We start from the raw sequence: 12,801 nt of genomic DNA on the forward strand, positions 1-12,801 counted from the left end.
CTGGAAAACAAGTGAACAATGAATAAAGATCATACACAAACAATAGGCTCCTAGAATAGGTTATATTACATTTCAGTTTTGCTCAAGTAGCCAACTAAAGGAAAGTAGTTATTGTCTGAGGGTGGTATGAGGGATGCACTCCTGTTGGACAGGAAAACAAAGAGACATTTGGCCAGTGGTAGGTCTGTTTCAATGCTGTATCACCATCTTTATCTGGACAGAACGCATTGTTTATCAAAACACAAACACACCTCGGACAATGTGACAAGTGGTCCCTCAACACCCAATCTTAAGTCATGAGAACCATACACAAACATAGCAAACAATCAGCCAATGAAGAAGAACAAATGTGACCACATTAAAATTGCGCTGCCCATGATGTCACAGAAGCTATAATGGCACAGACAGAACGATTAGTATATACAGTACCAGTCAAAAGTTGACACACCTACTCATTCAAGGGTTTTTCTTTATTTTTTACAATTTTCTACATTGTGGAATAATAGTGAAGACATCAAAACTATGAAATAACACATATGGAATCATGTATTAGCCATTTTAGATTTTAGATTCTTCAAGTAGCCACCCGTTGCCTTGATGACAGCTTTGCACACTCTTGGCCTTCTCTCAACCAGCTTCACCTGGAATGCTTTCCCAACTGTCTTAAAGGAATTTCCACACATGCTGAGCACTTGTTGGTTGCTTTTCCTTCCCTCTGCGGTCCAACTAATTCCAAACCATCTCAATTGGGTTGAGGTTGGGTGATTGTGGAGGACAGGTCATCTGATGCAGCACTCCATCATTGTCCTTCTTGGTCAAATAGCCCTTACACAGCCTGGAGGTGTGTTGGGTCATTGTCCTGTTGAAAAACAGATGGGATGGCGTATCGCTGCAGAATGCTTTGGTAACCATGCTGGTTAAGTGTGCCTTGAATTCTAAATAAATCACTGACAGTGTCACCAGCAAAGCACCCCCACACCATCACACTTCCTCCTCCATGCTTCATGGTGGGAACCACACATGCAGAGATTATCCATTAATCTGCTCTTCATCTCATAAAGACACGGCGGTTGGAACCAAAAATCTATAAGTTGGACTCATCAGACCAAAGGACAGATTTGCCCCGGTCTAATGTCCATTGCTCGTGTTTCCGGGCCCAAGCAAGTCCCTCTTATTGGTGTCCTTTAGTGGTTTCTTTGCAGCAATTCGCAATTCGACCATGAAGGCCTGAAGGCATGTGTGGTCTTTGCTAGGTAAAGCCCTGCCTTATCTCAGCTCACTGATCACCATAGCAACACCCACCTGTAGCACGCGCTCCAGCAGGTATACTTCACTGGTCATCTCCAAAGCCAACACTTCCTTTGGCCGCCTTTCCTTCCAGTTCTCTGCTGCCAATGACTAACTGCAAAAATCACTGAAGCTGAAGTCTTACATCTTCCTCTCTAACTTTAAGCATCAGCTGTCAGAGCAGTTTACCAATCACTGTACCTGTACACAGCCAATCTGTAAATAGCACACCCAACTACCTCATCCCATATCGTTATTTATCCTCTTGCTCTTTTGCACCCCAGTATCTCTACTTGCACATCCTCATCTGCACATCACTCCAGTGTTAATGCTAAATTGTAATTATTTCACCTCTATGACCTATTTATTGCCTTACCTCCCTACTCTTCTACATTTGCACACACTGTATATAGATTTTTCTATTGTGTTATTGACTGTACGTTTGTTTATGTGTAACTGTCTTGTCGCACTGCTTTGCTTTATCTTGGCCAGGTCGCAGTTGTAAATGAGAACTTGTTCTCAACTGGCCTACCTAGTTAAATTATTATTTATTTAATTCAGTCTCCTCTGAACAATTGATGTTGAGATGTGTCTGTTACTTTAACTCTGTGAAGCATTTATTTGGGCTGCAATCTGAGGTGCAGTTAACTCTAATGAACTTTACTCTGGGTCTTCCATTCCTGTGGCGGTCTTCATGAGAGCCAGTTTAATCATTGCGCTTGATGGTTTTTGCGATTTAAAGTAATGGACTGCCATTGCTCTATGCTTTTTGAGCTGTTCTTGCCATAATATGGACTTGGTCTTTTACGAAATAGGGCTGTCTTCTGTATACAACCCCTACCTTGTCACAACACAACTGATTGGCTCAAACGCATTGTTACGAATCCCTTTTGGCCCGACAGTCTAGGGGAGATGGTAACGAGACCCGTAACAACTCATGCAAATTATAATAGTGAAAAAGTAAAAGTGAGAACGAAATAACCACAGACAACTAAATTACCGTCAAACACATGGTTTATTAGAAAACACACGGTAATGGGGGGGGGGGGGGGGGGGAGCAGGAAAGGGGGCTGAGCTGGACCCAAGGAAAGAAACAATAAGCATTCAAAAACAACCCTAAGCTAGACTAGCCTATTTCAACAGCTAACTAACCAAAAATACAGTGGGTGGTCCGCCCAGTTCTAAGTAGTGTTTTTAACAAAGTTCACCTACGGGTAGTGTATGCCCATGGGCGACTTGTCTTGGTTCCACCTTTTCCCACCAGCAAACAAACACCATAACCAAAAACAATACTCACAGGTGAGGACAGTGATATGGAGGTGCTCAAACAAAAGATAGCTCAATACATAAAGACCGATAGAGAGACATAGTAGGAGAGGGTGAACCAGAGCAATCTACAGACATATGGCATTTACAGAGAGATTGCGCTCTAGAGCAAACAACTGACAGGGTTTTTAAACCAAGGGAAAGGAACTGTGATTGGGTAGGAAACAGGAGGAGGTGTGTCTTCTGATTGATGATTGATTTGTGACTGATTGGGGAGTGATGATTTTCACCTGTGAGGGGAGAAGGAGAGAAAATAACACAGGATACATACACACACACACACACAGGATACCTGTATCCGTAACACGCATTAAGAAGGAAAGAAATATCCACAAATTAACTTTTAACAAGGCACACATGTTAATTGAAATGCATTCCAGGTGACTACCTCATGAAGCTGGTTGAGAGAATTCCAATAGAGTACAAAGCTGTCATCAAGGCAAAGGGTGGCTATTTTGAAGAATCTCAAATATAAATATATTTTGATTTGTTGAACACTTTTTTGGTTACCTCATGATTCCATATGTTTTATTTCATAGTATTTTCTACGATGTAGAAAACAGTAAAAAAAAAAAAAAAAACACTGGAATGAGTAGGTGTGTCCAAACTTTTGACTGGTACTGCATATGGAAGCAGATGATGACGTAAAATGAATAATAGCACCATCTGCCAACCGGTTGGGCTAGGCAATTCCACATAAGGCTTTTCAAGAGACCAGAAACAGACTGCCACCTTGGCTCACTCGTCTCCTCAATAAAACATGAAACAAAAGCAAATGATTTATGGTCATACTCGTAATGTATTTATTTAAAACATATTTATGGAAATGCTACAGTTCTTTACCTGGAACTTTGAAATCTCTTTCTGTTAAAATGTTGAGTAGTCTTTGTGTGACCTCTCATTCTGGCCTTTATTCAGGACCAAATTCCCCTTCAGATTCTGAGCACACATACAGCTCCATAAATTTAGCCACTCCCACTTCTCAGTTCAAGGAAAACGAAAGTGATCTCAGATATCATTCTGCTCAAGCTGTGTTTGTGTGCAACAAAATGGCAGAGGCCATTTTAAAAGACCAAGATCCGTTCTTTTGTTCAATATGCTTGGATCTACTAAAGGATCCAGTGACTATACATTGTGGACATAGCTACTGTATGGGTTGTATCAACGGCTGCTGGGATCAGGATGATCTGAAAGGAGTCTACAGCTGTCCCCAGTGCAGACATACCTTCACCCCAAGGCCTGTTCTGAACAGGAGCACTGTCTTGGTTGAAGTGGTGGAGAAACTGAAGAGGACAGGACCTCAAGCGTCATCTGCTCACTGTTATGCTGGACCTGAAGATGTGGAGTGTGATGTCTGCACTGGGAGAAAACACAAAGCTGTCAAGTACTGTCTGGTGTGTCTTGTCTCATACTGCGAGACTCATCTCCAGCCTCATTATGACTCGCTTGCCTTTAAGAAGCACAAGCTGGTCGAAGCCTCCACACAACGACAGGAGAAGATCTGCCCTCATCATGACAAACTGCTGGAGGTTTACTGCTGTACTGATCGGCAGTGTATCTGTCTGCTGTGTGTGATGGATGAACATAAAGGCCATGATACGGTGTCAGTTGCAGCAGAAAGGACTGAGAAACAGGTATAGAATGTTCTACTCTATATACAAATCAATGTACAAATACTGTACTTTGAATATAACAGAGGGTGTAAATATCATCAAATTAAAATCACCATAGAAATAGTCTGGCATTTTGATAGATTTGAACAGTTAAGTGCCATTTAAGACCTGAAAAATATATGATGTCAAGGGAATATTCATACAGCAGAAAGATATATTCAACAAATTCCTCCCGGGTAGGACTTCCATTTTACAGTGATCTCCTACAAGAGCTGAACTTAAACATTCATTAATTTGCTTTTAAGTTGACAACATTAAACTACTTATTCTGGCGACATGATGACCGATGCTTGACGTTGACGGGATGCTGATGTTGTAGTTTCAATGAGCAAGGCAGAGACAAAAAGCCTGATATGGACAGTGATGGTGCAGAGATGGCAGGAGCAGTGGAATAGTGATACTAAGGGCAGGCATTTATTTCAAGTACAGAGGAAAGTCGGGGAGGATGGCAGGAAGGGAAAGAAGAAAGGAGGCTATTTTAACAAGCTTAAGGGTGGGACACAGACGGTTGAATAAGACTTTAAATGTGATAGGAAAGCATCCAACAGGAAAGTGTGATTATTTGCCAGGAAACAGAGACAGTGGAGCATGTATTGCTACAGTGTGGGCAGTATCAGAGGGAAAGGGAGAGGCTGAGATATAATATGAGGGAGAAGGGAATGCAGGAAATTAGTTTAAAGAGTATGTCGTGTAGAACGTCATTAGATAATAGTCTCAAATATTTTGTTATATTTTTTAAGAGCAATGGGCCTGGTAGGTAGGATTTAGTTTCACCCTGTCTCTGGCCCACGCTGAAGTACAGTAGGTGGTGGTAATGCACCATAACGTTGGTTGCCAACAGCCGATAAACCCCACCAAAAGAGAAAACAAGTAGCCTAACCGCAGGAGCTGTTGGCTAGAGCCAAGACCAGAGTAGGCACATTTGCAACAGATTTTTGTGACGAAGTTATCCGTAGAGTTGAAAATACGATGGAAACAAGTTACACTTGTATCCAGTACAGAAAATGTAAGCAAAAATGTACATTTTGTGTGCGCTACGTCATCATGCACATTTTTTCTCCCCAGCATGTCAGTTTGGTAGAAACCACTGGAGGGAAATGGGATTTTTTTCTCTATGCAGATTTGAGAATATTCGCAATAAAATCTGTCGACAATTGATTGGAAACCTAGCTATAAACCAGGTTTCCATCCAACCTTAATACGCGAGTAAAGTAGGCCCACATGTTGGATAAAACATTTAAAGACGGGCCTGATGGAAACAAGTTTTTCCGGTAAATTTTCCAAATGTCGACTAAACTAAATACGCTACACAAGGTGGGATCGTTTGTGTCGGTAAAATTAATTATGTGAGACATATCGGTGGAAACTCTTTTATGCGCAATATTGATAAAATAGCCATCATATCAAAGTAAACTTTGAGAAACGCGATTACATCTTGTGTGGTCCCACTATGACTCGTTGGGGAAAGCATGCAGTTTATTATGCTACAGATTAAATCAGTTATGATGTATCTGGTGGAAGGAAATAAGCTTAATGCTCTTTTCCAATAAATATCGAGGGTCTTTTTCTGATGACATGATCATCAATGCTTGGCTGCCGTTTGACAAATAAATGTAGGTTATACATGTGCTCAATATAACGCAACATTTTATTGTGATACATTTTTAAGTAGAGTTGAAAATGCAATAGAAACCCATTTAAATTGTATTTTTTAGTCGGTTAATGGGAATTTAACTGCAAAATGTATTTTTGTGGACACTGTCATCCCGCACAGACTTTTATCTGCAACAAATACATTTGATGGAAACACCTCTGATGGGAAAATAAGCATATTGTTTTTATGCAGATTTTTTTTTAAATATTCACATAAAAATTTGTCGCCAATTGGATGGAAACCTAGCTACAATCACAAATTAAATGAGTGGAATATGATTTGTCATCTACACAGAAACAGTTGGGTAAAATACAGCAGCAGTACCACCAGAGAATCCAGGAGATGGAGAAGGAGGTACAGGAGCTTAGGCAGGCTGTGAAAACACTCACGGTGAGTTTTGTCTATTTATTCTACTACTAATACTACTATCTAACCAATTTGTATGGAGAGTCCGGAAATCTTTTGGGGTCTAGCCTTTCAGCTTCTAGGGTTCTAGGGCACTTGGCAACTCACTTGGCAAGTCAGTCAGGGCTCTCCTGACCCTGCAGTCGATCAGTGAGGAGCCCATTAAGGACCAGTGGGCCACATTCCAATCCCACTCAGACCCAGTTGGGAACAAGCTTTCCGGGGTCCTGATGAGAGGTGAGGGGCTGGTTGAAATATACCCTCTTTTCTCTACCTTAACAGCGCTCTGCACAGGTGACAGTGGATGCGACTGACAGGATCTTTATTGAGCTGATCCGCTCCATTGAGCGAAGGCGTTCTGAGGTGAAGGAGCTGATCAGAGCTCAGGAGAGGATTGCAGGGAGTCGGGTTCAGGGACTCCTGGACCGACTAGATCAGGAAGTCACTGAGATGAAGAGAAGAGATGCTGAGCTCAGGCAGCTCTCAAACACAGAGGATCACATCTATTTCCTTCAGGTGACATCATTGGCTTCATACCTACACTGTACACATAGTTCCTAAGTTGCCATCTAAGTGAAACTGTCTCTAGACTAGTTATTTTCTTGTCTGTTTCCACTGTAGAGTTTCCAGTCACTCTCTGTCCCTCCTGGTTCTGAGGCCCTACCCAGCCCCACTTTCAATCCACACATTTCTTTTGAACGTGTGAAGAAATTGGTTTCTGGACTGAAAGTGCAACTGGATGGTATCTGCAAGGAGGAAATAGACAAGATATCTGAAAATGGTAAGGCAAAGAGTAGACCATGTATTTATTAAGATCACACAAGAGATATCTGACTGAATAGTAGTGGCATTTCGAACGTTTGTGTGTCCATAGTGATGAAAGTGCAAATTGTTCGACCTCTGGAGCCCAAGACCAGAGAGGAGTTCTTAGAATGTGAGTCACAGGATGTTTTCTCATACTGCCCACATCATGAACACACATTAACCCCCCACCCCCCCACACAATGTATATATATATATATATATATATATATATATATATATATATATATATATATATATATATATATACAGTGCCTTGCGAAAGTATTCGGCCCCCTTGAACTTTGCGACCTTTTGCCACATTTCAGGCTTCAAACATAAAGATATAAAACTGTATTTTTTTGTGAAGAATCAACAACAAGTGGGACACAATCATGAAGTGGAACGACATTTATTGGATATTTCAAACTTTTTTAACAAATCAAAAACTGAAAAATTGGGCGTGCAAAATTATTCAGCCCCTTTACTTTCAGTGCAGCAAACTCTCTCCAGAAGTTCAGTGAGGATCTCTGAATGATCCAATGTTGACCTAAATGACTAATGATGATAAATACAATCCACCTGTGTGTAATCAAGTCTCCGTATAAATGCACCTGCACTGTGATAGTCTCAGAGGTCCGTCAAAAGCGCAGAGAGCATCATGAAGAACAAGGAACACACCAGGCAGGTCCGAGATACTGTTGTGAAGAAGTTTAAAGCCGGATTTGGATTCAAAAAGATTTCCCAAGCTTTAAACATCCCAAGGAGCACTGTGCAAGCGATAATATTGAAATGGAAGGAGTATCAGACCACTGCAAATCTACCAAGACCTGGCCGTCCCTCTAAACTTTCTGTCATGTATTGTCATGTTGTGTCTTTCTGTCCTTTCCTTTCACCCTGTCTCCCTCTGCTGGTCGTATTAGGTTACCTTTTCTCCCCCGCTTTCCCCCAGCTGTTCCTTGTCTCCTCCTGACTACCTCGTCACCCCGTTTCCCACCTGTTCCCTTTTTCCCTCTGATTAGTCCCCTATATCTCTCTCTGTTTTTGTTCCTGTCCTTGTCGGATTCTTGTTTGTTGTGTTTCATGCCTGAGCCAGACTATCGTCATGTTTGCTGTAACCTTGTCCTGTCCTGTCGGAATCTGCCGGTCTATCTGAGCCTACCTATGTTTGGTTATTAAAGAAGCTCTGTTTAAGTTAGTTCGCTTTTGGGTCCTCATTCACTCACCGTAACACTTTCAGCTCATACAAGGAGAAGACTGATCAGAGATGCAGCCAAGAGGCCCATGATCACTCTGGATGAACTGCAGAGATCTACAGCTGAGGTGGGAGACTCTGTCCATAGGACAACAATCAGTCGTATATTGCACAAATCTGGCCTTTATGGAAGAGTGGCAAGAAGAAAGCCATTTCTTAAAGATATCCATAAAAAGTGTCGTTTAAAGTTTGCCACAAGCCACCTGGGAGACACACCAAACATGTGGAAGAAGGTGCTCTGGTCAGATGAAACCAAAATTGAACTTTTTGGCAACAATGCAAAACGTTATGTTTGGCGTAAAAGCAACACAGCTCATCACCTTGAACACACCATCCCCACTGTCAAACATGGTGGTGGCAGCATCATGGTTTGGGCCTGCTTTTCTTCAGCAGGGACATGGAAGATGGTTAAAATTGATGGGAAGATGGATGGAGCCAAATACAGGACCATTCTGGAAGAAAACCTGATGGAGTCTGCAAAAGACCTGAGACTGGGACGGAGATTTGTCTTCCAATAAGACAATGATCCAAAACATAAAGCAACATCTACAATGGAATGGTTCAAAAATAAACATATCCAGGTGTTAGAAGGGACAAGTAAAAGTCCAGACCTAAATCCAATCGAGAATCTGTGGAAAGAACTGAAAACTGCTGTTCACAAATGGTCTCCATCCAACCTCACTGAGCTCGAGCTGTTTTGCAAGGAGGAATGGGAAAAAATGTCAGTCTCTCGATGTGCAAAACTGATAGAGACATACCCCAAGCGACTTACAGCTGTAATCGCAGCAAAAGGTGGCGCTACAAAGTATTAACTTAAGGGGGCTGAATAATTTTGCACGCCCAATTTTTCAGTTTTTGATTTGTTAAAAAAGTTTGAAATATCCAATAAATGTCGTTCCACTTCATGATTGTGTCCCACTTGTTGTTGATTCTTCACAAAAAAATACAGTTTTATATCTTTATGTTTGAAGCCTGAAATGTGGCAAAAGGTCGCAAAGTTCAAGGGGGCCGAATACTTTCGCAAGGCACTGTATCTCTCTTTTTGTCATTTTTTTTTTTTTTTGTCAATTCACTCAGATTCCTACAAACTCACGGTGGATCCTAACACAGCATGTGGAACACTGCATCTGTCTGAGAAGAACAGCAAGGTGACATGGAGTGAAGGGGAGACTCAAGCCTATCCTGATCATCCAGACAGATTTACCCACTATGACCAAGTGCTGTGTAGAGAGGGTTTATCTGGAAACTGCTACTGGGAGGCTGAGCTTCGAGGCTGGATTACTGTGGCAGTCTCATATGTGGCTCTTGTGAGGAAAGGAGAGGGTAATGAGTGTAGGTTTGGAGGTAATGATCAGTCTTGGAGTTTGGAATGCTCTCCCACCAGTTGTTCTTTCCTTCATGATAATGTTAAGACTAAAATACGATCCCATTGCACCTCCAGAGTAGGAGTGTACCTGGACTACAAGGCAGGAACTCTGTCCTTTTACAGCATTTCTAAAAAAGTGACCCTCCTCCACAGAGTGAATAACACATTCACTGAACCCCTCTATCCTGGGTTTGGGGTTGGTTTGGAATCATCTGTGAGGATAATGCTTCCCATGCAGTCAACATGATTTTTCTGTGTTTTATATATATTTCCACACAATGAGGTTAGAATAATACTGTGAAATTGTGAACTGCATCTCAGTGCGAGGCGTCACTACAGACCCTGGTTCATTTCTAGGCTGTATCACAGCCGGCCGTGATTAGGAGTCCCATAGGGCAGCTCACAATTTGCCCAGCGTCATCCGGGTTAGGGTTTGGCCAGGGTAGGCCATCATTGTAAATAAGAATTTGTTCTTAACTGACTTGCCTAGTGAAAAAAAGGTTGAATTAAAAATAAAATAAAAACATTTTTAGTATAAGAGTTGTTTGAAAAGACCTGACATTTCAGCCTGCTCTTACACTAAAAGTGCATCATCATCATTTTCACAGTATTATTCCAACCTCATAGTATGGAAATATAAACACTGAGTGCACAAAACATTAGGAACATCTTCCTAAAATTGAGTTGCACCCACCTTTTCCCTCAGAACAGCCTCAATTCGTTGGGGCATTGACTGGAAAGTGTTCCACAGGGATGCTGGCCCATGTTGATTCCAATTCTTCCCACAGTTGTGTCAAGTTGGCTGGATGTCCTTTGGGTAGTGGACCATTCTTGATACACACAGGAAACTGTTGAGCGTGAAAAACCCAGCAGTGTTTTTTTATTCAATTCAGTCTGGTATGAGAACAGTAGCCCCTAACTGCAAAAGCAGGGTGTCTGCGGAAAGCCTAGGTATGACTTACTACCATATATGGGCATACACATTTATAAGGGCAGGCTGAGCCGATGACCTCATTTCAAGATGGCTGCTAACTACATTCCGGTTAGCATTGTGAAGCATAAACAAAATTATCACAGAATACGTTGATACACACCAAAAGCCTGGACTCCACAGCTCATGAGGATATCTTATTTGTCTCCCTGTGACCTACCGTTATTGATCACCAGCCCCGAGAATCAAAATGTTTATTTTACACAAAGTTTTTACCAAACATCTTACAAAGTAAACTCAATTTGGTCTGTGTTTACGCTATAGCGTCATGGGGGGGGGGAATCAAATGAATGCTTAGGTTGGTAGGAATAAAGCCTATTGCCAATGTTATCTGATGTATTACTTGATGTCAACATCAAATGTCCACTGAGTGACTATCTTTGCGCATCAAAAAGATGATGTTGCCTGCTTACATATCCGCTGTATGTCACCCGACACCACCACAATGTTTGAGAGAGGTTGGTGTCGTATAATTGTTTTTTTTTATAGTGAACAATAACTTTTTGGCACATCCAGTGTGCAAAAACAGTGCAATTACCACATTCGGACACTTTGGAGAAGTTGAAAGGACCCTTGATACGCCATAAAACCACAATGTTTGAGTGAGGTTGATATGGTAGAAAATTTGTTTTTTTTACGGAACAAATAGCATTTAGGGATTGCAATTATGTAATAGCACTGGAAATGTCTAATTTACATTTATATGCCACTTTTGAGAGGTTTAGGGAAAGTTGGAAACATCCCGTGACCACACCTGACCACTTACTAAAACGTCTGCCCATTTCTAGTTGTTAGGTCTATTAATCCCATTTTTTTCTCATATTGTTCACATGTTGTGGAAGCCATCTGTGTTTCCAGCTCTAGTCATCAATAATTAACCTATGGCTTGTCAATAAAAGATGACTTTTAAAATTAAAAAGGTTATTTTGTGTGTGCTTGATCTTGTGTATTCTGAACTATGCAACTCCTATCTTTCCTCAATCTCCCAGATGTCTTCTTTCCAAATATAGCAACGGTTTGTATGTCATAATCATGTAATTACACATTAATAGCAGTTACTTTTGGGTATGTTTATTTAGGCGGAAATCTAAATTTTGCCATGACATTTAAGAGTTAAACGTCTCCTCCCCTTCATCTACACTGATTGAATTGACATCAATAAGGGATCATAGCTTTCACCTGGATTTACCTGGTCAGTTTGTCAGGGAAAGAACAGGGGTTCCTAATGTTTTCTGCATTCAGTGTATAAAATACAGAACATCCACATTTTGACTGTACTGGGCCTTTAATAGACCAATAAGAAAGAGTTCTGCTCCTGAGAAAGGCAATTAACCCACTGTTCCCCAGGCGCCAAAGAGTTGGATGTAGATTAAGGTAGCTCCCCACACACATTTCAGTTGTACAACTGACTAGGTATCCCCCTTTCCAATCACAGTAAAAGTTACGTAATTGTTACACAGAAATAATTTGATATTGAGATAAAAATAGCTGCATTGAACTTTTAAGTTAATAAGTTTTTGTTTTATAGACATGGCACTTTATTTTACTTTTTGTTCATTATTGTCTGTTATTTTCTCTCATTGTAATATATACATCGATAGTCCTGTCAAACGTGTAAGCCTAATACTACTTATTAATCAAAACACTTTCTCTTTTATGACTTCCTTACTGTAAAATGTGATCTTTCAAAAATAAAAGACATTAGTATGGCATTGGAATGGCTTTATAGCTGACTTATTTGACACTATTTCCACACACACATTTTAATATAAATATGATATGATGGTCCATGGATGCTCATATTAACAGATCAATGTAGTCCAGGGGTAGTCGGACCCCTGTGGGTACTTGGCCTTATCCACAGGGGTTACTTGAGAATACTCATGAGACTATAAGGTTACTGGTCAAATGCAATTGAGGGGGTACTTCAGGGGTATGCGTGGAAAGGACAAAATGTGATTAGTGGTACAATTTTTAAAAAAGGTTGTGAATCTGAACCACTGATTGTAGTCTACTCACTCAGTTAATATAGGCTGGCACTAA

General features: G+C 41.0%; 1 protein-coding gene across 2 annotated transcripts; it reads left to right on the plus strand.

Moving 5' to 3' along the window:
* The first annotated feature begins 3,559 nt into the window (after positions 1–3,559).
* LOC110497304 (E3 ubiquitin-protein ligase TRIM16) lies at positions 3,560–12,476 on the plus strand. Of its 2 annotated transcripts, none has more exons than XM_021573350.3 (6): positions 3,560–4,247; positions 6,235–6,330; positions 6,628–6,861; positions 6,967–7,126; positions 7,220–7,279; positions 9,479–12,476. In XM_021573350.3, exons 1-6 carry the CDS (start codon positions 3,663–3,665, stop codon positions 10,012–10,014), a joined length of 1,671 nt encoding a protein of 556 aa, XP_021429025.3. In that variant the 5' UTR covers positions 3,560–3,662; the 3' UTR covers positions 10,015–12,476. The 2 variants fall into 2 exon arrangements, with proteins under 2 accessions (XP_021429025.3, XP_090065121.1); XM_090208995.1 differs by lacking the exon at positions 3,560–4,247 and adding an exon at positions 5,353–5,557.
* The last annotated feature ends 325 nt before the right edge of the window (positions 12,477–12,801 follow it).

The sequence above is a fragment of the Oncorhynchus mykiss genome, chromosome 2 (assembly GCF_057628025.1).
Source record: "Oncorhynchus mykiss isolate SJ-2025 chromosome 2, ASM5762802v1, whole genome shotgun sequence".
Classification (NCBI taxonomy): domain Eukaryota; kingdom Metazoa; phylum Chordata; class Actinopteri; order Salmoniformes; family Salmonidae; genus Oncorhynchus; species Oncorhynchus mykiss.

Bases quoted from the DNA above. Each gene is read 5' to 3' on its own strand.
- LOC110497304 (XM_021573350.3), top strand. From the start codon at position 3,663: ATGGCAGAGGCCATTTTAAAAGACCAAGATCCGTTCTTTTGTTCAATA. The intron at 6,331-6,627 runs GTGAGTTTTGTC...CTACCTTAACAG, and splicing joins AGGCTGTGAAAACACTCACG to CGCTCTGCACAGGTGACAGT. The intron at 6,862-6,966 runs GTGACATCATTG...TTTCCACTGTAG, and splicing joins ATCACATCTATTTCCTTCAG to AGTTTCCAGTCACTCTCTGT.